Source organism: Hylobates moloch, unplaced genomic scaffold, assembly GCF_009828535.3.
Source record: "Hylobates moloch isolate HMO894 unplaced genomic scaffold, HMol_V3 SCAFFOLD_12, whole genome shotgun sequence".
In the NCBI taxonomy this organism is placed as follows: domain Eukaryota; kingdom Metazoa; phylum Chordata; class Mammalia; order Primates; family Hylobatidae; genus Hylobates; species Hylobates moloch.
Window position 1 is genome coordinate 81,108,843 of NW_026652287.1, and position 24,219 is coordinate 81,133,061.

Here is a 24,219-nt window from a genome sequence, read left to right on the forward strand (position 1 = left end):
TACAATGTACTTTTTTAAGCGGATAAAAACTTAACTTCTGTTGCATACAAAATCTCTAGATTTTCATGCTCCTCCTGATGCACAACTTGTTTCTGATGTCAAAATATGCATTTTTTAAACATAAAATTACCAATATTTATTTCTAAAAGCTCTTGGAGATACCTGTATCTTATCTACTGCACAAATATGAGCTCATATTCAGAGCTAACACTCCTGTTAGAATGATAAAATGTCAATGCCTGTATGTCTGGCTGTCTGAGTTTGTGGTGGAGTTGCATATAAGCATTTCAAATATCCAGCTCTCACTATTACTAAATCATTTTTTCATATAGCTACCAATTATCACAACAGTTGTCAAATCAGACAAGTAAATAATATAAACCGATTTTGTGAAAAAATAAAAAATTATAATTTATACAAATTAGAAAAGCATTACCTGTATCTGTTTCCTATATTTTAAAGCAACAAGGGTGGTTTGAGTTTATTTTTATCCCTCTGGCGCTTAGAATAAAAATTTCAGTTTAGGAGGGAGTTTTTTATTAAATTGAGAAAGCAAGTTGAGGCTGTTAATAGAGAAATGGTTGCTATCTGATTTGTGTATGTATGACTCAAGGTTACGCAGGTAAGCCTGAGGCTACGTAAATATGAATGTGCCCAAATCTGGAATGATTTTAAATCCTCTAATGATGTAGAAAGCAGGAAAGCAAATTAGAAGGATGACATTATTGCTAAGCAAATTTGAGAATAGGATACCTCTAAAGGGAAGTAAATTATATTCACTGGCTAAAAAACCCATACTTTTTTATTTAGCATTTTTTGAATTTAGAGATATTCAGAGTATCTCTTCTGTGATATGCTTGGTAAAAGATATTGAAAAGTGTTGTTATTGAACAAACCTAAAAATTTAAAGATGAAATATATCTCTGACAGGTTAGTAAATAATGAAACTGATCTAGCCTTAGGAATATGAGAATTTTCATATATTATATCAAAATAATATTTATGGTTTCGAGTTTATGTCATTGCTTTAAAAAATATTTCATATGAAGTAGAAGTAATTTAATAGGGAACTATGCATACATTTATATTTTAACTTTTATTGAGGTATACTTACAGAAAAGAACATAAATCAGAATTTTAAAATTATAATTACTACAAAGTGAACACATCCATTGAACACATCCAGATCAAGAAATAGCACATATCCTGCATCCCAGAAGCCCTCTCTTTTGTCCTTTCCCAACCATTATCTCTTCTTGGCTTCCCAAAAATATGCCTTATCCTGACCTGTATCACTGTATATTAGTTTTGCTTGTTTTTTTGAACTTGATATAAATGGAATCATACAGAATGTATTCTTTGATACCTGGCTTCTTTTTCATTTACTTAATGCCTTGAACTTCATCCATAAGGTTGCGCGTCAAAGTGGTTCTTGCATTTTGATTGCTGATTAGATCACTTTTCATGAATATTTCAGTTTATTTACCTATTTTGCAGTTGAAATAATTTTTAATTTTATTTTTTAAGTTGGCAGATACAGTCGTACATTTACTCTGTACAACATGATGTTCAATTCCATTGTGGAATGACTATACCTAGCTAATTAACACATGCATTACCTCACATAGTTACCATTTTTGTGGTGAGAACACTTTACATTTATTCTCTTAGCATTTTTCAAAAAGAATGTATTAACTTTAGTTATGATGTTATTCCCAAGTCATCTTGGAGTTATTCCCCCTATTTAACGGAAATTTTGTAGCCTTTGGCCAATACCTCCCAATTACCCTCTCCCTCTCCAACCACCTTAGCTTCTGGTAACCACCATTTTATTCTCTATCAGATCAGCAGTTGAATGCTTTTTTGATTGTTTCTAATTTTTTGACTCTTATACAGTTGGAGCATTAATAATACATGTCTTTTTGGTGTCCATACACATATATTGCTGTTGAGCATATATAACTAAGGTATAATGGCTACATTACAGGATATGTCAAACAGTTTTGCAAGGTTATTCACCAATTTACACACTCACTTGCAGTGTGTGATTGTTCTAGAGTTTCCATGTCTTCACCAGGACATGATAGTATTTTAAATTCTGGCCATTCTGATTGTCATGCAGTGATATCTCATTATCATTTAATTTGCATGTCAAAGTTATTAATGAGGTTGATCACCTTTTAATAATTTTTTGGCCATTGAAAGATCCTCTTTTATAACATGCTAATTCAAGTCTTTTGCAAATTTTATTTTCTCTTTCTTGTTAATTTGTAGGAGTTTTTCATACTTTATTTTGGATCCAAGTCCTTTACTGACTTGTATGTATTATAAACAATCTTCTCTAACTTCTGACTTAAATTTTCCTTTTACCATCACAATGGTGACTTCTGATAAAAAGATGTGCCTTCGTATCAATAGTTTTCTTTTTGATTACTGCTTTTCAAGTCTTAAGACATAGGTGTTTTTCCTGTATTTCATTTTCTAGAAATTTTATTGTTCATTTTACCTTTCATACTTACAACTATAATCTATCTGGAATAGATTTGTATGTATGACATGAAGTAAGAGGCTGAGTTTTATTTTTTTTCCTTATGTATATCCATTTGATCAATTTCAATTTATTTACATGACCGTCCTTTTCTCACTGCTATGCAGCAACACTTTTGTCATGACAGTGCCTACAAATACCTGGTTTCTTGATTCTATTCTATTCCATCGGCCTACTTGTCTGTATTCACATTACTCTTACGTTGTCTTTATCACTGTAGATTTATAACAGATCTTTATCTACCATTAATATGTCAAGCTTGTTCTTTTTCAAATTTGTTTTGAATATTCTTGGCCCGTTTTATTTCTAAGCAGATTTTAGTATCAGCCTAGTGGTTTCAAACACAAAAACAGAGAGAGAGAGAGAGAGAGAGAGAGTTTACATTGAGTTTACAGATTGATACAATGAAAATGTCCATGTTAACATGTATATTGCTTTGTTTATTTAGGACTTTAATTTCTCTCATAATTATTTTTGGCTTACTGTGTGAAAATCTTGCATGTCTTTTTATATTTAAGAAATTTTATTTTTGTGCTATGGTCAATGGTATTGTTTACATTTGCATTGTTTGGTCCTGATATAACAACATGTAACTGTTTTTGTATAATGACCTACTTTCTGAAGATCTTCTCCAAGTCACTTATTAATTGTAGTAGTTTTAATGTATATATATATGATTGTATTATGTACAGAGTCATGTAGTTTGAGAAAAGTATCAATTTTATTTCTTCTTTTATGCCATTTATTTCTTTTTCTTACTTTATTCCTAGGATCCTCCAGTAAAGTATTTAATCGAATTGGTGGTAAAGCTCATTTTTGTCTCATCCAGATTACCAGGAAGAAAGCTTTCAATATTCGTTATTAAGGAAAATGATTTTAGCGTTTTTTGTTATTAACATATTATTTGTTTGAAGAAAAGCTATCAAATTAACAAAGTTTCTATTTTTGGTGTTTGGGATTTTATCTATGTTTTTTCTTCATCTTCTGATGACCATATGACTTTTCCCCCTCTTATTCTATTAGGAGTTAATGTGGTGAATTATAGTGACTGATTTTTTTTAAGTGTCAAATAATTCTTAACAATCTTGAAATAAATACGTCTTGGTTAATATATTATGCTTTTTAAACATAGCTGAATTTAATTTGCTGACATTTTGTTGAAGATTTTTTTTTTGGTAGACCTTGTTTTTAGAGCAATTTTAGATCACAGCAAAATCTTGTGGAAAGTTCGGAGCTTCTGGATATCTTATGTTTTCATACATGCACAGCTTCCCCTACTATTAACATCTCACATTAGGGCTGTATCTCCTTTAAAATTGATGAACCTATATTGATACTTCATTATCATCCAGAATCCATAATTTAAATATATTTTCATTCTTGGTATTGAACATTCTATGAAGTTTAACAAAAGTATTATGACATGTATCCATCATTATAGCATGGTTTTACCTGCCCTAAAAATCTTCTATGCTCCACTTGTTATTCCCCCCTTCCTTTCTATTTTTGGAGGTTTCTTTAAAATCTAGATTTTTAGTCAAGATTGATCTCTTATTTTCCTTTCTTTTACTGGTTTTGGTTTCAGGGTTTTGCTGCTTGTCTCATAAAATGGGCATGGAAGTCTTTTTCCCCACTATTATCTGGAAGATTTTATGTACAATTAATTTTATTTAAATGTTTTGAAGTATTTAAAAATCAAATAAAACCCTCTGGGCCAGAAGTAACATTATGGGAAGGTTTTTAAGTTATGAATTCAATTTCCTGTGATGCAGACTGCTTCTTAAATCTGTGGCTTGATATCTTTCACTTATTTTCGAAACTTTTCCGTCTCTTCAAATACTTCTTCCACTTTATTTTCCCTTCTTAAATTTTTATACTTTAATGACACATATGTTAGAACTTTTTACCACATCACCTATATTTCATAGGCTCTATTTGATAATTTTTCTGCTTTTTTTTCACAGTTGCAGTTAGATGATTTTATTGTAACCTCTAGTTGTATCTAAACTTTCATTGAGTTTATTATTTCTTAACATTTTTCAGTTTAAATATTTTCATTTGATTCTTTATTATAATTTCCAGTTCTCTGCTAATATTCTACATATATTTCCTGAACATATTCATCCGAGTTATATTTAAGTCTATAGCAAAAATAACTGATTTTATATGTGTCTTTCTAATGTCTCTTTTTTCTCTTGAGAGTTTAATCATATGGTCTTGTCTTCCATTATATCACTGTTATAAGAAAATAGCTATTTTGGCCGGGCCCGGTGGCTCACGCCTGTAATCCCAGAACTTTGGGAGGCCGAGGCGGGTGGATCACGAGGTCAGGAGTTCGAGACCAGCCTGGCCAACATAGTGAACCCCCATCTCTACTAAAAATACAAAAAATTAACCAGGCATGGGGGCGGGTGCCTATAACCCCAGCTACTCGGGAGGCTGAGGCAGGAGAATGGCTTGAATCTGGGAGGCAAGGTTACAGTAAGCCGAGATCATGCTCTTGCACTGCAGCCTGGGCGACAGAGCAAGATTCCATCTCAGGAAAAAAAAAAAAAAAAAAGAAAAAAGAAAATAGCTATATTGAAATACCAGATGTTTTAATATCCCCACAGAGTGATTCTTATTCTGACAGGCAATTGTCTTAAGGGAAGAACACTTCTATTCAATTAGGAATGGAACTGATTTGAAGCTAGGCTCCAATATTTGAGAGGATTGGTTTCTTTCCAGTTTACCTCATTAGGTATACCTCTCCAGGTGTGCAAACTGAATACCTGGGTGTTTTATGTCACCTTTTTTTCCATTGTGAGTTTTAATCTTTGATTTTCCTTTCCCAAGAAATTATTATGACTGGATTTACCATTTAGTTTCAATGCCTGTCTGTCAGCCACATAGTTTTTGTTCACTTTCTCAGCTCTTCAATTACTGTTTCCAATTAGCAAGTGTCCCAAGAAGGAAAACAGTTAGACAATCAGTCTTATGTCTCTCTACATTTTTCTTTTCGGCCTTTTGATGCCTTAAGTGCTATTGCCTTTGAGTTCTCTGATGTATTCAAAAGGTATTTCATTTTTATATTTTTTCCAGCTTGTTTGGTTGTACTTGAGAAAAAGAGAGAGATAGAGGGTTGTACTTGAAAGAGGGAGAGAGAGAGAGATATGAGAAAGAGAGGAGAAATTGTTGGGCAAAATTCTAGTCAGCCATTGACAGAAGAGTCAAATACATGTGTAATATTAACACTAGCATCTTTACATTTTAAAAGTGAATTCTAATGGGGAGCAAATAGAATAAAATTGAATGTAGGGAAAAGGAAGATAACCACAGGTATATTGATGGCAAAAAATAATGATAATCTGTCGTGTGAACCAGAAGTCGATGAGGCATCATTGAAATAATCTATTTTTATTTAACATCTGTTGGCACGAGTGAAGAGTAATTTTTGCTTGTTTGGTAGTTTATGGACCTTGAAGGAAATATTCACTTTTATTTTTTATTTTTTTTCCCTCACTTTATTCCCTGAAAATTCTTCATCAGATTTGTCTTTAGCTTATTATTCATTTCTATTTTGGACCAAAATTAATTTGACAACATTATCATTTTTCTATTTCCCTTTTGCTTAATTTTCAGCTTCATTTTAGTCTTGAGTTGTGTTCAATTTTATATAAAATTGGGGAAAGGTGCATAGGTCTTATGCCCATTCATTTTCTCTCCTCTCCTTTTTTTCTATTCTGAATATTATTTTGTTTAGTTTATAGTATTACAGATTTTAAAGTAGACAAATCTTTCCATGTGTTACCATCATCAGAAATTATCTACACATTTAATAGTCAATAATAATCTATGACAGCATTCTCCAAAAAACCAATCTCTACAATATGATAGGCACATGGGATTATCAAACTCTTGAACTGGGTTAGTATTACTGAGAAGTTTATATTGTAAGTTTTTTTTTAAATTTTAACTAATTTAAAATTTAAATGGCCACATGTGGCTAGTAGCTACTATATTGTACAGTCAGATCTAGAACATATATAATTAACTTAGGTAAATTTACCATCCAGAGGGCCCAAATTAATCTACAAAAATGTCTAATTTTAACTTTTGTAAAATGTATATTTACACAAAATATATTTTTGAATTTTCCACTGTAGGCATTTATTCCTTTGTATTATTAATAAAATAATGTCAAGGTCATTAATGAGGAATTTAGCTGTTGAAAAGGTTACTATTCTTTTTTTTTTTTTTTTACAAACTGCTGTACTTCTTGAAACAATAAGAAGATACGTGATGCCTAAGATAACTATAAAATATAGATTTATACTAAGATTTGTTGTTTCAATTATTATCATGGTTACAAAAAGGGCAAATCACTTAGTGTAGTTTTGTTTACTAAAAGGAATTGAGAATTATATTTGATTAAATATTTATGATATTATATTGTTTCATTAATTATATCTTATTCCTAAATTTTATTTAGATTTGTATTCTGTTTATGTTCATTAGTATTATACAATTAGCAGTCTGTAATTGATAAAATAACAATAACTTTTTGATAGTTTGAGGAATTTTAATACAAAAATAAATGGATAGTTTCTAGCATATTTAGGGAAAGAAGTCATCCATATTAAAGACTTTGACATTTTTCTAAACTACTAATGATCTCACAATTTTTCCTTTGCATTCAATAAATAGTGAAGTGATTTTAATGGAAATGGAAGAGATTTTTCTGACTTTCAGAGACGCAACCACTTTTATCATCCATTGTGGAATATTGTACCTTTCAATTTATTAGTGCCAGCATGACGATTGCTATAATAATGATATTAAAAAGAACAGTAAACAAGTTTAGGAACAAAAGCAATAGGAATATACTACAAAAACATAGTAATAAATACTAAGTTTTAAAATATATAATAGTGAAATTTGCCATCAGATAAGAGCTCAATGCTAATGCATGGTTTATTATTATAATCAATTACTTAGATTAATTGTCATTTATGTGGTAGAGGATGGGGGATAGTAAAAAAACTACAACTTGCAAAAATGCTGGTAATATAAAGATATCAGGTGTCTCTGAGTTTGCTAAAAATCTGTATTTTAAATTTTTAATTGACAATGTTGTACATCATGTTTTTAATAGTTAATATTTTTGAAGTTCTCAATCTCTAGTTTCATATATAAGCCAAAGACATGGGCATTTGAACGATCTAGATTTCTTTAAACTAATTTATGGCTTAACAGGCATTGGAAATGTGATATTAAGACCTGTAAAATTATTCGTTTTGATTGCTCTTTGCCTACACTGCAGGGATCAGCCAAACCTATCATTTTATAAATCTTAATGTGTTATCTAAATGTATAATGTCTTTCATTACAGAAGTTTTCTAAAATATCAGAAAAGTGTTTGAAAAACATACGATTAAAAACATGGCCCTACTTTTCAGTCCTAGGATTATCAACATTATGGCCTTTATATTTTTCATTTTGTCTTGTTTTTACATAGCATTTAAAGTTATAGGTGTGTCAACCTCATTTTAAACATAAAAACTTTACACTAATCTTTGTTATACTTTAACCTACTTTTAATAATTTAATGTTTAAATAATTTTTTCATTCTGCTATAACAGTTCCCTCAGATGAGGTCATTTTTGATCATAAAATTTTAATCTCAAATTAGAAATATATACATTTGATTACTTAAATTTTATCTCAAATTGCAAATGCATATGTAATTTGTCAAAAAAATTGTGTGCTTTTTTTTTTCCTAGTCTCTGCCTCTTATTCATTCTCTTCCTTGCTCTCCCATTTTCTTCCTTACTTTTTATCCCCCTTCCTTGTTCTCAAAGGTTTAAAGATTACCCTAGCAGCATTGCATACTGTTAGAGGGTACTCACAAAAATTATTCAAATAATTTCTTAACAAAGACTAGTAATAGGTTATTCTCTTATCTGAAATTTAAAATGATGCTTCTGTGTCTATATCAGGACATGTAAATTTTACCTTTGGCATTTATTCTGCTAAAGATAGATAATTTTGAATATGCAGTTGAGAAATATACCAGCGGGCAGCTACTCAAATATTATTTTTGACAGTGGATTGTACCATTATGTGCGGCACTGTAACGATGCCTAATTATTAAACCAATCATACTCTAGATTTTGGAAATTTGTTGAGGTAACAGTTTACTTATAAAACATTAAGTTTACTTATAAAACATTAAGTAATAGATTGTCTTAGCTGCATTCCGTGACACTTGCATACCCACGCATATGCTTGCATACCCACACATATGCATGCATACGGATCCATGTCAGAATAAATTATTAGCACAATGATTTGAGCAGGAATTGAGTGTATAGTATTCAATTAAAATTTTTCTTCATCCAAGCCAGTGTAAGAATTCTGTTGCTTCTTCAGAAAGTCATGGTCTACTTCTACACTGTCCCATATGGTAGCCTCTGGCCTCATGTGGTTATTGAACTCTTGAAATACCCTCACGTGGCTATTGAGCTCTTGAAATGTGGCAAGTCCAGTTTGAGATTTGGTATTTAAAAAAGACTGGAAGATGTCTCACCAGTAATTTTTATATTCATTGCATGTTGAAATAATAACATTTTGGATAGATGTATTTTAATAAAATATGTTATTAGAACTAATTTGACTTTGTTCTTTTTTTTTCTCTGAATGTGGCTACTAGAAAATTTTAAACTAGATATATTTTTTGGATTTGTAGCTCACATTATATTTCCATTGGACCATACCAATTATTTTAGCCCATTTTGCATTGTTGTAAGGGAATACCTGAGGCTGGATAATTTATAAAGAAAAGAAATTTATTTCGGCTCATGGGTCTGCAGACTGTACAAGAAGCACAATGCCACATCTGCTTCTGGTGAGCCCTCAGAAAGCCTACAATCACGGTGGAAGGCTCAAGGAGAGCAGGCATCTCACATAGCGAGAGAGGAAGCAAGAGGGAGGAGAGGAGGTGCCTGGCTCTTTGAACCAGCTATCATGTGAACAAGTAGACTAAGTGAGAACTCACTTATTACCATGGGGAGGACACCAAGCCTCTCCACTAGGCCCCACCTTCAACACTGGGGGATCACATTTCAACATGAGATTTAGAGGGAACAGAGATCTTAACTCTATCACCAATTTAGTTCATCCTCATGGCTCCAACTACATTACTGCAAAAAAATAAAATGTAATAAGATAATTTTATTCTCTGAATATCTTTATATTAGCAGATGATGTTTTTTTTTTTTTGTATTTTCTCAGAAAACAAATGTGGATTAGTAACAGCACATTGGATGTTTTATCACAATTTAGCTAAAACCTCTTTTGACACCCTTATAAAGTATCATCTTCTATAGATGAAAATTACCATGAATAATTCTAGGTGATTGCACTTCACATATAGACATCATTTATCAGTGATTCATTTATACTCAGAAATTAATTATTGTGTATTTTCAATAGCTATTTAAAACCTCTATTTTCTGTAGAATAATTAAACTGTTACTTTTTTCTCACTATTGCGGTCAAATGCACCTTCAGGACCAAGATTATCTATAAAAGTTGGGGAAGATGTTAAAATAAAATTGGTAACATGAGAACTTGAAAATTGTATTTGTTTTGTGGCCCATCTTCTATTGAAGTTCATGCTATCTCTTTGTAATACTCTTTCCCCACTCTTCAGACCTCCGTTTAGCCTCTTTAATCAAGAAGTCACAGACTTTCTTTTTACTCTCCACTGCTATGATCCTTGAGTGATTTTTAATACTATCTTGAAGAGAATCCTTCTATCAAAATACTCTTATTTCCCTCTGTGTCTTTCACTGTTAGACCTTCTCAGCTACCATAAACACTATTATCCTTCAGAACAGACACATTTTCAAGATCTCTAAGTTTGAAATTGCCTTCTGTCTACAATGACACCCTATTTTTCTCACCTGGCCTTCATTTTCATCAAACTTTTTCTAATGTGACTTCTAGTCACTTACCTCTCATTTTTCCTTGTATTTTTCTTTTATTCTGGTTATTACTGCCTTGCCTTCCTATAATTCCCGCCTAGTCTAGAGTTTACAGACAGCTTTTCCAGCATCGATTTCCCATCCCTTGTATCACACCCCAATCTGTGCTACCCCTGCTTAGCCTCCCAGGTCACTGATTGAGTCCTTAAAAAACAACTGGCTGTTCTCAAGTCTTTTCACATTTATGTTGTGCACTGAAAATATCCTAGAATAGTAATTCCAGAATTTTGCTCTCCTCAGGTCACTGTTCTTTTTTTCTCAATTTCCACACTCTAAGAAACCAACATGACTCTTCTTTCACTTAGAAGAATAAGTCAAACTGGTGTTAATTTTGCTAACTCCTCTCCTCTGTACTTTATCATTCTGAGCATCTAGAAATGTTTAAATACCTAAATATTTCATGTACTTTGATTGGTCTTGGGGTTATAAAAATACATATTCCTAAGGAGCTCATAGTGCAGTATGGGAAATAGACAAAAACAAAAGAATTCTGGAATGAGATATATGTTTATAGCAAAGACAGAAACAGAATGTTATTGGAACATATGAGTGGAAGTATTTGAATCTCCATGAATCTTTATGAAATGATATGAAAAATTAAGGGAATAGTAAAATATAGTACATTGTTCAGGGTCAGTAGACAGGTTTTTGTTTGTCAACTGTTTGTGTTTTACTTTGATGATAAATGAATTAATTCTTCACACACACACACACACACACACACACACTTTTTATATACATATAAACAGGTCTTGAGGGCATTTGAAAATGAAAAAAAAAAAAACAAAAAAACAAAACACAAACACCCATGCTCTCAATGAACCACTAATGGGGTCAACACAATTGTATTTTTCTGTTTCATTTTTTCCATTCTGCGGTATGGTTCTGCCAAAGATGGTTATTCTCCTTCATCTTTTAGTACTCTTGTATTCCTTTTGATTGAAGAACCTTTTTGACTTCCAAGGCCACAATGGCATTTACTTCTTCACCAGCTATTTCTCCTACATATGTCCTTGGAATAGGAAAAATACATACTTGAAATTAGAGTAATCTTTATCAGAGGAACTCACAAGAAGGAACAAATTCATATTTATAAGAATATTTGCTGCCTTACCCGATACTTACGTATGTATTTTTTTGTGTATATCCTTACTTAGAATATAGCAATCAAATTTGGAGCTAAAATTAGCAGGGACAATGTCAAGGTGAAATATATTTTATCTTTGATCATTAGATGAACATGACAGATCGATTACAGAGATCAACTCAATTGCTCTTTTAAAAACTGAAAAGCACTAGCTCTGAATTCTACTTTGGAAGTACCTCATTCCAATTCTGTGATGTGTGTTTGGTTACATTTGGGCCCAAACAAGAAATGACTCTCATCATTATACAGTCTGATGTATTGGTTATATTGCTGTATTCCTCTGACATAATGAGTGTGGTTGACCAATGTTTTTAAAATGTAAATACAATTATTTAGATTTATTTTCCAGGAATAATTTGAATTCACTGTCTCATATTCAGGTTCAAAACATTGTTTGTGGCTGGAGAACGATGTGATGTAGAGACCCTGGAATGGTCCAAAAATGTCTTCAGAGTACCTGTCTTAGACCATTGGTGGCAAACTGGTGAGCATTTTCCTAGTATGTACATAAATATTAAAGAAATGTTCCAAAAGGCTGCAAGGATTGGAGGAAACTTTTGAGCTATGACCAGCAGATCAGACACAAACTCAGGATTCGAGTGGTTCAGGTTTCAGTAAAAATAAGCATTTTTTATTGTTGTGTTATTAATAATGTCTTCATAAGTGACATTGATGCCACCATTCTCTTGGTCCCTAGGTATAAAGCACTAAAGACCTCTTTATCTTCTCTTCTTTGTTTCTTGTATCTGGTAAGTTACTAAGTCTCAGACTTTCCTTTGAAGTGTCTGTTGGGTTCATTCCACCTTCAGTATTCCTCTTGCCTTTGAGCTCTGGCAGCTGCATTATCCTCTGTCCTGATTTAAAGTTTCCTAATCACTCTTCTGTGTTCTCTCTGCTTTTTGATACACCCTGCACACTGCTCCCAGAGTCCTTTTATGAAGCCCTGTTCCTCTCGTAGGACTCTCTGGCCACCTTCTTGTGTTCTATAATATCTAATATATTCTGCCTAGCATTAAAGGCAGAGAAATTTATTTTTCTTCAAAACAATTGTCATTACATATGTAATTTATTCATTTAATTTATTTTGTTTATTCTCTATAGTCCTCCCTCTAAGTGTTCCCTGGGAAACAAATTTTTATATTAAATGGATCAACTACAAACTTTAGAATAAGCAGACAACCACCACCACAATAACTCTTTCTGCTTCTTCTTTTGAGGGATGGCTATATATATGAGAATGGGTACATTGTCTAGAAGCCATTTACCTCCTCACAAAGTACAGAGATTTAAAAAAATTTGACTCACTGAAAGCAGCTATGATCCATGGGACCCCTACAACCTTCCTATGTACATATTTTATTTCAGTCCCACTTAGTTCAATGAATTAGATCAACCTTTTTATATACATATTTTCAGTATTCTCACCTTCTCTGCATCTGGGGCAGAATATCAAATTTGGGTTAAAAATTAGTAAGATTACTTTGCAAAAAATTAGCTCTGATTGTAGAAATGATTTTCATGTAAAAGATTAACTGAATGACTAAGCCTCAAATTCAGTGTTTGATACTTCAGAAATTTCTGATTGTGACAAATTATACTTTTTATATTATGTCCTTGAATATTGTTCTTTAAAAATGTGTTTTCTGGCTGGGCACGGTGGCTCACGCCTATAATTCCTGCACTTTGGAAGGCAAAAACAGGCAGATCACTTGAGATCACTTGAGGTCGGGAGTTAGAGACCAGCTTGGCCAACATGGTGAAACCCCATCTCTACTTAAAATACAAAAAATTAGCCGGGCGTGATGGAGCATGCCTGTAATCTCAGCTACTCGGGAGGCTGAGAATTGCTTGAACCCGGGAGGAGGAGGTTGCAGTGAGCCAAGATCCTATCATTGCACTCCAGCCTGGACAACAGACCAAGAGTCTGTCTAAAAAAGAAAAAATGTTTCCTACATCCTTTGTAATATGAAATATAAAATGAATAATCAGAGCAGAGGACACTTTCCTTACATAAGATGAAAATCAGAAAGAAGCTTTCTATTCCCTCCAGTTTTATTTACTAATGGGAAAATTATTTAAACTCAGATTTGTAACTCTTTAGAAAATACAAAGTATAAGAATGAATTTCGAGAACAATCAATGCTATGTGTAAAAATACATAAAAACAAGTGAAGATATTGCATCTGCAAGAGGAATGTTTATAGTATTTATGTATCCCCTATTAGCCAGGAAAGTTTTAACAGTTATTTTCTTGGTCATGAACTGGAAAATGTTTTGTCATCTTTAAGATAATTTCTCTTATCTGGTCAAAATGGGGGACTGCTTCCCACACAAACGTGACCTGATACAAATGCTTGCAGAAGAGTTCTGTTTTTCCCTCTTCAAGGCGACTGTGCCAAAACTCACTGAAGAAAACTAGCACATTCACAAATAAAATTATAAAATTCTTTTACTTTTTCTGTGGACACCTTTGTACATAATAGCCTGTGTGGATGTATGTAGTTAGTATATTCAGGCTTAGAAAAAAGGTCACTGAAGCCTGTGACAGAAGCATATGAGGTCCCTGGTGGATACTGAGTTCCGTGAGAATTTGCAATTTTTCTTTAATGCATTGTTCCAAGGGAATTAATAGCTACATTGTGTCAATGTGCTGTCACTGTAATCAGGTTGGAGTGACTGTTCATTGCCATGGAAAACATGTGGATTTTACTAATAAAATGAACGATTCTTTCCATTTCCATTGTCCTCATCCCGTTTGTTTTTACAGCCTTTGTTTGGTATTCTGTCCTATTAAACTACACAAATATATTTGGATAGGTAGATAGGTAGCTAGTAGCTAGATCGCTAGATCATTCTGTGCTTTGTAAAATAATTTCATTATAGGTAATGCAGAGGTTGGCTACTAACAGGAAACTAGTTAGGATCTCTATTCATTTGCATAGAAAAAAATCAATTTATCATTTTTAAAGTTGTATGTTGTGATAAGTAGTTATAAAATGATACTGAAGGGCTGGGCGTGGTGGTTCAAGCCTGCAATCCCAGCACTTTGGGAGGCCAAGGTGGGCAGATCAGGAGGTCAGGAGTTTGAGACCAGCCTGACCAACATGGTGAAACCCCGTCTCTACTAAAAATACAAACAAATTAGCCAGGTGTGGTAGTGGGTGCATGTAATCCCAACTACTCGGGAGGCTGAGCTAGGAGAATGGCATGAACCCGGGAAGTGGAGCTTGCAGTGAGCCGAGATTGCGCCACTGCACTCCAGCCTGGGTGATAGAGCGAGACTCTGTCTCAAAAAAATAAATAAATAAGTAAATAAAAATAAAAATAAAATAAAATAAAATAAAATTTCAACTATTCTTTCTTAAGGTGCTATCAAATTGATGTTTGATTCCGGGGGAAAGGGCAAGTATGTTATGAGTTATTATGAAATCTTACAAAAAGAAAAACATCTGCTATTTCAAGTGCATTCGTGAGTTTCCTAGTTTTGTATGTCAAATAGGTGGTGGTACATTTCCCCAAGAAGTATGCTAGGAAACACATGTTAATGTTTAAGAGAAGGTTAGCTTTAACCAAATAATACTTTGCTTTATTTCAAATTTCAAGTTTTCTACAGGGTCCCTTTTTCTTGTTATTGACTTAGAAGTTGATATTTTTTACATACTTGCACACTTTTATGAGCCTTTCATATAAATTCATATGTATATGAATAATTCATGAATTTGCTCTCTGATTACATTGATACATGTGTACAAATGAGCTGCTTAGAAACTGTGATGTGTAATTTGAAATTAGTAAGGGATATGTTAAGTAACGAAAACATATGAATAAAAATTAAGTAGTTCCTGTGACTTGAGTTGTAAGAAGGGCCTCTGCAGTCAATTCATTTATATGACCATGTTTTGTTAATCAGGGTTCTCCACAGAGACAGAATTTGTAGATATAGATACAGATATATGAGAGGATGCTTTTTAGAGAGATTGGCTGACATGATTACAGAGGCTGAGAAGTCCTGTAATAGGCCATCTGCAAGCTGGAGACCCTGGAATTCTGGTAGCATGGCTCAGTCCAAGTCCAAAGGCCTCAGAATGAGGGAAGCCAATGAATGATGTCACTCTTAGTTTAAGACCAAAGGCTTGAGAACTCAGGGGGCCCCTTGTACAAGTTCTGGACTCCAAAGATGGGGGAGCCTGGAGTTGTTGTCCAGGGATAGGAGAAGAAGAGTGTATTCCAACTTCAGCAGTTGGATGCACACATTCACCTTTCCTCTGTTCTTCTTCTTTCTGGTCCTGCCTGCTTGGATGGTGCCCACTCGCACTGAGGAAAGATCTCCTCATCTTGTCTGCTCAGACTCACATATTAGTCTCTTCTGGAAACATCTTCACAGACACAACCAAAAATAATGCTTTACCAAATTGCTAGGTATTTCTTAATTCAGTCAAGTTGACACCTAAAATTAACCATCACACATTATTATTGTTACTCTAGTGCAACTTGTATTAGTACCAACTGTTATTAGTGACTAACATCCTCTTTATTTCATGAGAAAGGCATTCTTGTATATCTGATTCAAATAATATCTAATAATCTAAATTGAGAACTAATCTGTAGAAAATACAAGCACAGATTAGCACCCTCCACCCCCATAGGAACATTTTAATAAAGAATTGTTGCTGTTCAGCACCACTGAAGCAGGAATCTCTTGCTTTGGAGTATAATAATGTAAATGTTTAATGCCCTCATGAAGGAAATTGGTCTTGTCAAGTTTAGAGAGGAGAGTTGTCTCTATTTGTTTCTAAATCTGTATAAAAGCCAAATTGTCATTCACCCAGATGTATTATCTTCACAGTAACTCATCCATAAAAAGATTAAAAACATCTGGATTATTGACTGAATTTTTCATTTTCTTTTTTACCCAGAGATAGAGAAACAGAGGTTTTACAATCATAATTTAAGAAGCAAAACAAAAATATAATGGTTTCATTAAAATATGGTAATCCATGTGCCAAAAAAAGAAATGAACAGCCAGAACTTCCTTATCCTCAGCTGTACGATCCCCAAATAAAACACTATATTGTTATAGAGGTCAGACAGGAAGCACAATTTTAGAAGAAAAGAACTGTCAGTGCAGTGCATGGTGGCCTTTGCAGGATTTTTTTTTCTTGTGATTTAAGATCACTATAAAGGAATTATTGTTTTTATGAGTAAATGAGCTAGTACAAAAAAAAGATTTGTTAAAGTTCAGAGACTTACTATTAAATCCTAAACACAGTAGATCTATTTTTTTCTATCTTTCCTTCCTCCTCTTCTTCCTTCCTTCCCTCCCTTCCTCCCCTCCCTTCCTCCCTCCCCCCCCCCCCTCGCGCTCTTCCTCCCTTCTTTCCTCCTTACCTCTCTTCCACCCTTGTTCCCTCCCTCTCTTCTTTTATTTCTTCTTTCCTTCATTCATTCCTATTTGCTATAAGATATGGTATTGGTTTAGAAATCATTGTAACAAAACATCCTGGAGTCCCAATGTTTAATGTTATTTAATCCTAGATAAAAACGCTTTGTTCTTTCTCTTGTTATCACTCAGTTAATTCATGACAGCTACAAAGATAGAATACTCAACTTCCACAATGGCTTTTATAAGGGACAACTTAGTGAAGGGTTTAGTTCAACAAAATTCAGATTATTTTTACCTGTTGACAGGACACTATCTGTGTACTTACCATCAGGAGATCTAGAGCTTATATTGAAAGTGTTTCAAGTGTCCTTATGTCCAGGTACTGATGACATAGTTGAAATGAAGTAATGACCACCAACTTGAGCAGCACTAGGCGATTTTGTTTGTTTGTTTTCATCACTTTAATGGAGGAATAAAATTCTTAGATAATTCACAGAATTTGTTAAACTCTAAGGAGGAATTTCAATGAGAAAACAGTAACCATCTAATGAACCGAGACATTGGTGATGACTGAAATGTCATCTTTGTGGAGTTCTTCTCTCTTGGTGTAATCTGAGTATTTCACTCCATAATTGATTGAACTGCTTCAGTTTTAATTGCAACTGCAGTTCTGAAGTAACTATAGTTTATATACAGCCTAACTCTTCCTCCTTTGGGGAATAATCTGATAATTCTGGATTTTGTTAAAGTGGACCCAAAGGCTCCTGCAAAGTTCAGTCATGCCAGCTCCTAAATCTAAACTATTAATTCTAGGGGTACACATACCCTAATACTATGTTATTAAAATGTGTCAGGGCTGCTTGATATGATTTCTTATTTTTGCATAGCTTGGCAAGTTAGAATTCCTGACAGCAGACAACTGAGGCAAGACTTTTAACTACCAAAGTTGACAAGGTTGATTGAATTTAATCCTTATTCTTAGGGATATCTGGAGAAGATTCACTAGCCCAGAAATTGTTTAAGACAGCAATATATTCTATTTACAAAAATCAAAACCACAAAATAGAATAATTACTAAGAGTTTGATAACAGAGATCTCTGTGGGAAATGTTACAGGCACAACTACAGCCCTGTCTCATTCCTCCTAAGTAAACACATTGTAAAACACTTAACTAGGATTTGAGGATTTGATAGGTAAGGTATTAAAGTCTAAGTCACTTTATTTCCTTGATCATCCTCTTCCATTGTTCCTCCTGAATTTTCAGACATTTTTCTTTCATGTGTCCATGTTGATATATTGAATTGCAGATGGATTTAATCTGTCAGCCTGCAGTTCTCTATATTTAGGCTATAATAGGGAATTTTATATCCCTGGAATCAGCATTGAGAACATTATGCCTCTTGTTATTTTTTTTTCACTTTTTAAAACAATTTACAACTGTGTGTTAGATGTGCGACTTTCTTTGAATTTACTTAGCTTGTGTCCTGTGCAAAATCTTGTATGTTTATTGCAAAATACATTCCTAGGCATACCTAGGCATAAGAGGCCTATATGGCTGATGTGACAATGAAGAAAGTACATTGTTGGTGACTTGAGGACTCCATCTTGAATTATTTAAAAACCTGTTTTCTGTGGTTTGGGTACCAATAGCCATTAGCAAATATTCCTCTGTCTGCAGATCAGGGAGCAAAATATTTCCATGTGCTATCAAATGCTGCCTTCTGGATTTTGCTTTTTAACTACTTGTTATTCTCTGCTTCTGTATTTTACTCAGTAATTTCTGATTCTATCAAAATTGTGCTATGGTGGGAGGGTTTCTTTAAAGTACATGTCTGTGTTTCAGAGATAATGGATTGAACTAGTGTGAAATGCAAACCTTAGAACTCAAAGAGCTGGGTTGTACTGAACTGGCAAAACCTGGACCCATGAACTGGGTTGCCCAGGGAGATACCCTAGGCTACTTTCAAATAGTAGAATGCAAATAATCTTTCAGTAATATGAATGACTTAACTACTGTCTGATATGTCTTTGTTTTTCACAATTTAATGGTCAGAAATACATTTTTTTTCTTTCATTCATAGAAAAGATATTTTTTGGTAAATTTAGCATGAGAAGTTGTGATGGGGGAAAAAGCAGTTATATAGACACAGTGTCATCTCAGCAACGTGTAACTAGAGATGGCGTGACAGCATCCATCTGGTGAGAGAGAAAAGAAGCCGTATGTCATTATTGTTGCCTGGCAACAGCATTTTTTCTCATTTAGAGTAGTCTTCATTAGTTTAAAGTAGGTGATTTTTACTGATAATTTGAAAAGCCGGAGCTTAGAAGTAAGCTATGTGAATTTGGTTTGTGGAAAGAATAAACTTCTGTCAAATGTAAGGCATGCTTAATAAGGCTTTCTCTTTCTGAAAGTGAATAACTGTTTACAAACTGCTAATCCACCTGAGAATGAATTCCCAAAGCAAACACCCTCATTGAATCAGACATTTCATCTTTATAGCATTGTAATGTAAAAAGAACATCATTTTAAAAATTATATTACACAAATTAGTTCAGAGATGTAGAATTGTGTTTTAGAATCACTATTTGTGCTCATTATTATATCAGTGACAGTGCTTTGGTAAGAGATTAAACGCTGGGAAATCAATAATATAAAGTAGTTTTGGCCTTTGAAATATCTGTTCTAATTCTCCTCCTACTCTGGGCAAGGATCACGTATAAACCACGTTATAAAGGTGAAAATATGTCATGTTTTTATAGATCTTCACAAGAACAAGAGTTATCTATACCTTCCCTTGACAAACTTTACTGTCTGAAAATTTGATTCCCCCTGCTACATGTAAACCCCTGCACTGGGCCTACTGCCCCCACAAAACAATTCCCAATCCCTCTTTTGCTGTGAATTTTAATTCGGAAAACAGCAGGTGGCTATTCTCCTTGGAGAAACAATGTGGGTAGCAAGAAGTGATGCAGAATCCAGTAGGACTGCCTGTACATCCCAATTCAGCCGCTTACTCTATAGCCAAAGGCAAATCCTTGATCTTCAGTTTCCTCAGAACTAATTGAAAGCTTTAAGTAAACTGAAATATGTACTAACAACCTAGAAGAATTCCTGGCATATAGTCAGCACTCAAAAATATTTCTTTTATTTTCCTTTCTATAAATAGCCCTTCATTAATGTAAAGGCCATCTTCAGAATCTTGGCCTGTAAATAATTCAGATTCAAAAAAACTTAGACTGTAAAAGTGGAACTTATGTTTGAGAAAATGTAACCGTACAGATTTTACTTTCCTTGAGTCAACTAGCTAGTTGACATTAGAACCAGAACTCTCATTGTTCTGTGCTGTCCTGGGTCCTCTCCCCATAGCTTTTATCTCATGCCTTCATTAACTCAGCGTTTCTTATCTAGTTAAACACAGTGTTATTTATGGGCTTCTCCACTGAGTCCACCACAGTTAGAGGCAATGTGCTGGTAACGGAGTAGGATAAGGCCAGTGTCTCATAGCTTGAATTAATGGTCTTCATCCTGTACAAAAAGTTAAGCTGCTTTGAATTAAGTATTTTAAACTAAAATCCTACCATTTCCTGAACACAAAGATTAAATTGATTTTCTTTCACTAGTGTACATCTCACTGTTTCTGCTTTCTTTCTACTACCTATGCAAGTTATTTATAGTTCACTGTAAAGATTCAGAGGTGGGGAGAATGGTTTCTTTAGAAATTGCCTCTATGCCCATCATGATGCTGTGATGAATATGATTCAGCAGTACTAGGTTGCTGCATTGATTTATTCCTAAACCTTCCGCTCGCAGCATGGGCTAACAACTTCTAAATCCATATTGTTTTAATGTGGTTTCTGGAACCACTGTAAAAGCAGAATGGCAGATTGCCAGATGCAGCGGGAGCTCTCATTTATAGAGCTGGACTTGTGAACTTGCCACCACACCTTCCTCTTAACCCTCGTTCACATCTAGTTTTCTTTAACTTTTGAGCCATATCCCTGGGGATTAACTTGGCCTTTTCCCTCTTGCTTTTGCCCCATATCCAGACAATCACCAAGACCTTTTGATCTTGAGTATAATTAAAATTTGGTCTTATCTTCCACTGCCAGTCACCTGTACCAGACCATCCACATCTATCTGATTTATTGCTTTGGGTTGGGATCATCAGTTTAGTGCTCCAGTTAGCAACTGAAGAGATTTTTCTGTAATGCAATTCTGAGCGAATCGCCTCTATGAAACCCCCCATGTCTCCCATTGTTCCTGAAACAATATTCAAATTTCTTAACATGGGATTTTCATCCCTCTGTTTACTTCTTTCACTTGGTCTCTCATCATCTCCCTAAGTACAACTGCCTCCTGCAAGCTTTGCTCTGCTGAATAACTCACAGTCCTTTGATGGTCTGACTTCTGAACCTTTATACATGCTGCAATTTCTATTTGGCGTGTATTTATACCCTCAACACTCCCTTCTCCCCAAAAGAAATACTTTTAGTGAATAGAATATATTCAATAAGTACTTATTGAATGACTGTCCTTTGAATATCATTCTTGGAATAAGAAAATGTTGTAAAGGAATTATAATAGTAACATATAGTTTTTATCTTTCTGGAGTCCTCTATTTTTCTTTTCTCCCTGGTTCATTTTGGGATTACATTCTGTGATTTGCTACTTATTTTTTTTTTTAGGTCCCTGATTTTTATCATGGGAGCCTAAAATCATGTCAGAAGTATGCATTTACTAGTCAGCAAACATATCCCAAGCACAGAATGTCAGGGACTGGACTGTTGGTCCTGCTGATACAAATGACTCTTAGGCACACAGACTGATTTCAACTGCAGGCTAAGAGAATGTTTTTTGTTAACTACATGCACTTTTTTTTTTTGAGACTTGCACTAAATCTTTTTAAAAAGGTTATATAACATTTTTAATGGGAAATGTTCCAAGTATTTATTGCTATGTAAAAAAAAAAAATTACTCCAGAACCTGGCAGCTTAAAACAACAACCATATCTCATGATTTTGTGTATCATAGGCAGAAATCAGCCAGGGATTCTGGTGCTCCAAGTATTGTTGACTAAAACAACTTGGACAGTATTCAGTGATGAATTTGTTACCTGAAAGAGCTCCTAATCCAGACCCCAAGAAGGGGTTCTTGGACCTCACACAAGATTGAATTCAGGGCAAGTCCATAGAGTAAAGTGCAAGCAAGTTTATTAGGAAAGTAAAGGAATAAAAGAGTGCTGCTCCACAGGAAGAGCAGCCCAAACAGCTACTGGTTGGCTATTTTTATGGTTATTTTTAATTATATGCTAGACAAGGGGTAGATGTTTTATGAGTTTTCCAGGAAAGGGGTGAGCACTTCCCAGAAGTGAGGGGTCCTCCCCTTTTTAGACCATATAGCGTAACTTCCTGACATTGCCATGGCATTTGTAAACTCATGGCACTGGTGAGAGTGTCTTTTAGCATGCTAATGCATTAAAATTAGCATATAATGAGCAGTGAGGATGACCAGAGGTCTCTTTCATAACCATTTTTGTTTTGATAGGTTTTGGCCAGCTGCTTTACCTCATGCTGTTTTATCAGCAAGGTCTTAGTGACCTGTATCTCGTGCCAGCTTCCTGTCTCATCCTGTGACTAAGAATGCCTAACCACTTTGGAAAGCAGCCCAGAAGGTCTCAGTATTATTTTACCCAGCCCCTATTCAAGATGGAGTTGCTCTGGTTTGAATGCCTCTGACATATTTTCCCCCTCCCTTTTATAAGAGAACCCTAATCCTAAGGGTTGTAGAGGGATTAAAATCCATCTCCTGTAACTTCTTCAGGCTGAATAGGGGTGATGATATTCCTGCCTATTAGAGTCTCTTGTATTCAGGTTAGAGAGGAGCTTAGTCAGAAAGCATCAGTATGTTGAGGACCACTCATGACTCTTGGAGTCCGTCAAAAGGTGATATCTGAAAGATTAAAAAGTGTTCAATTTAAGAGAACATTGAGTAAGCTTATCCTGCATTCCTACACATAGAGTACAACAGCAATATATTCTACAATAGTAAAGCAAAATAAGTAAAAACTATCCCAAGTAAACTAAATAAGAAGGCTTTTTATGAAACTCGGTAACTGTTGGAACCAAACTAATATGGGTTTGCTAGCTGATTCCAATATATACCCAGAATTAGAATACTAATCTGGAATTTTACGTTACCCATCTCTGTTGTTTCTTCTGAGCTGCAGTCAGAGATCACTGATTCGTTCACAGGAATAATCAAGGTCAGTCTGAATTACAGGAAAAAACTCAGAAACAACTGATCAGACTGGAATCTAATAGCAGGTATACCATAGTTTTCGAAGAATAATTTTCTCTCTCCAGTCTTCCATTTTTACTAAAGATAAATCATGATAAGACTGATTTGCTTGTAAAAATAAGCTTTAGTCTTATAGTTGGCCTAATTATTTGTATAAAGTGCAGCAAGAATAATTATTTTTCACATAGGCTTTTTAAATTTGGCTTTGATGGAATTTTGATTCATTTTTAATTCAATTAATTAATTTGCCATTGTTGTTGTTGTTTTGAGACAGGGTTTCACTTTGTTGCCCAGGCTGGAGTGCAGTGGTGCTATAAGGCTATTGAGTTCCCAGACTCAAGTGATCCTGCCACCTCAGCCTGCCCAGTAGCTGAGACTACTGGGTGTGCACCACCATACTTGGCTAATTTTTGTATTTTGGGGGCGCTGAGATGGGGTTTCACCACGTTGCCCAGGCTGGTATCGAACTTGTGGGCTCAAGCACAATGCACCTGCCTTGGCCTCCCAAAATGCTGGGAATGCAGTCATGAGCCTCTTTTTTTTTTTTAATTTTTGATTTCAATCTTTGTGGATACATGATGTATATATTTATATGTTGCATGAAATATACAGGCATGCAGTACATAATAATCACATCATGTCAGAATGGGTAGATTAAGGATTTTTTATAAGAACTGCCAAATTCTCTTTTAGAAATGTATCGATTTTATACATGCTCACACTTAAATAACAAAAGGGATTATCTTTGGTTTATGTGGACCATCTACCCACACAGTCTGTCTGTCATCTGCCACCCAACTGGGCCCTAGTTTTTC

The 24,219-nt window shown here is 34.3% G+C and overlaps 1 protein-coding gene across 7 annotated transcripts in view; it reads left to right on the forward strand.

Moving 5' to 3' along the window:
• Positions 1-24,219, forward strand: part of ACSS3 (acyl-CoA synthetase short chain family member 3) — a 357,152-nt gene that overhangs the window by 227,807 nt on the left and 105,126 nt on the right. For all 7 annotated transcript variants that reach the window (XR_009208841.1, XR_009208840.1, XR_009208839.1 and 4 more), the window contains one exon: positions 12,103-12,206. Coding sequence is in view for 4 of the 7 variants with exons in the window: in XM_058424791.1 (XP_058280774.1) it covers positions 12,103-12,206 (104 nt within the window). In the remaining 3 variants the exon portion in view is untranslated. The remainder of the gene's footprint in view (positions 1-12,102; positions 12,207-24,219) is intronic.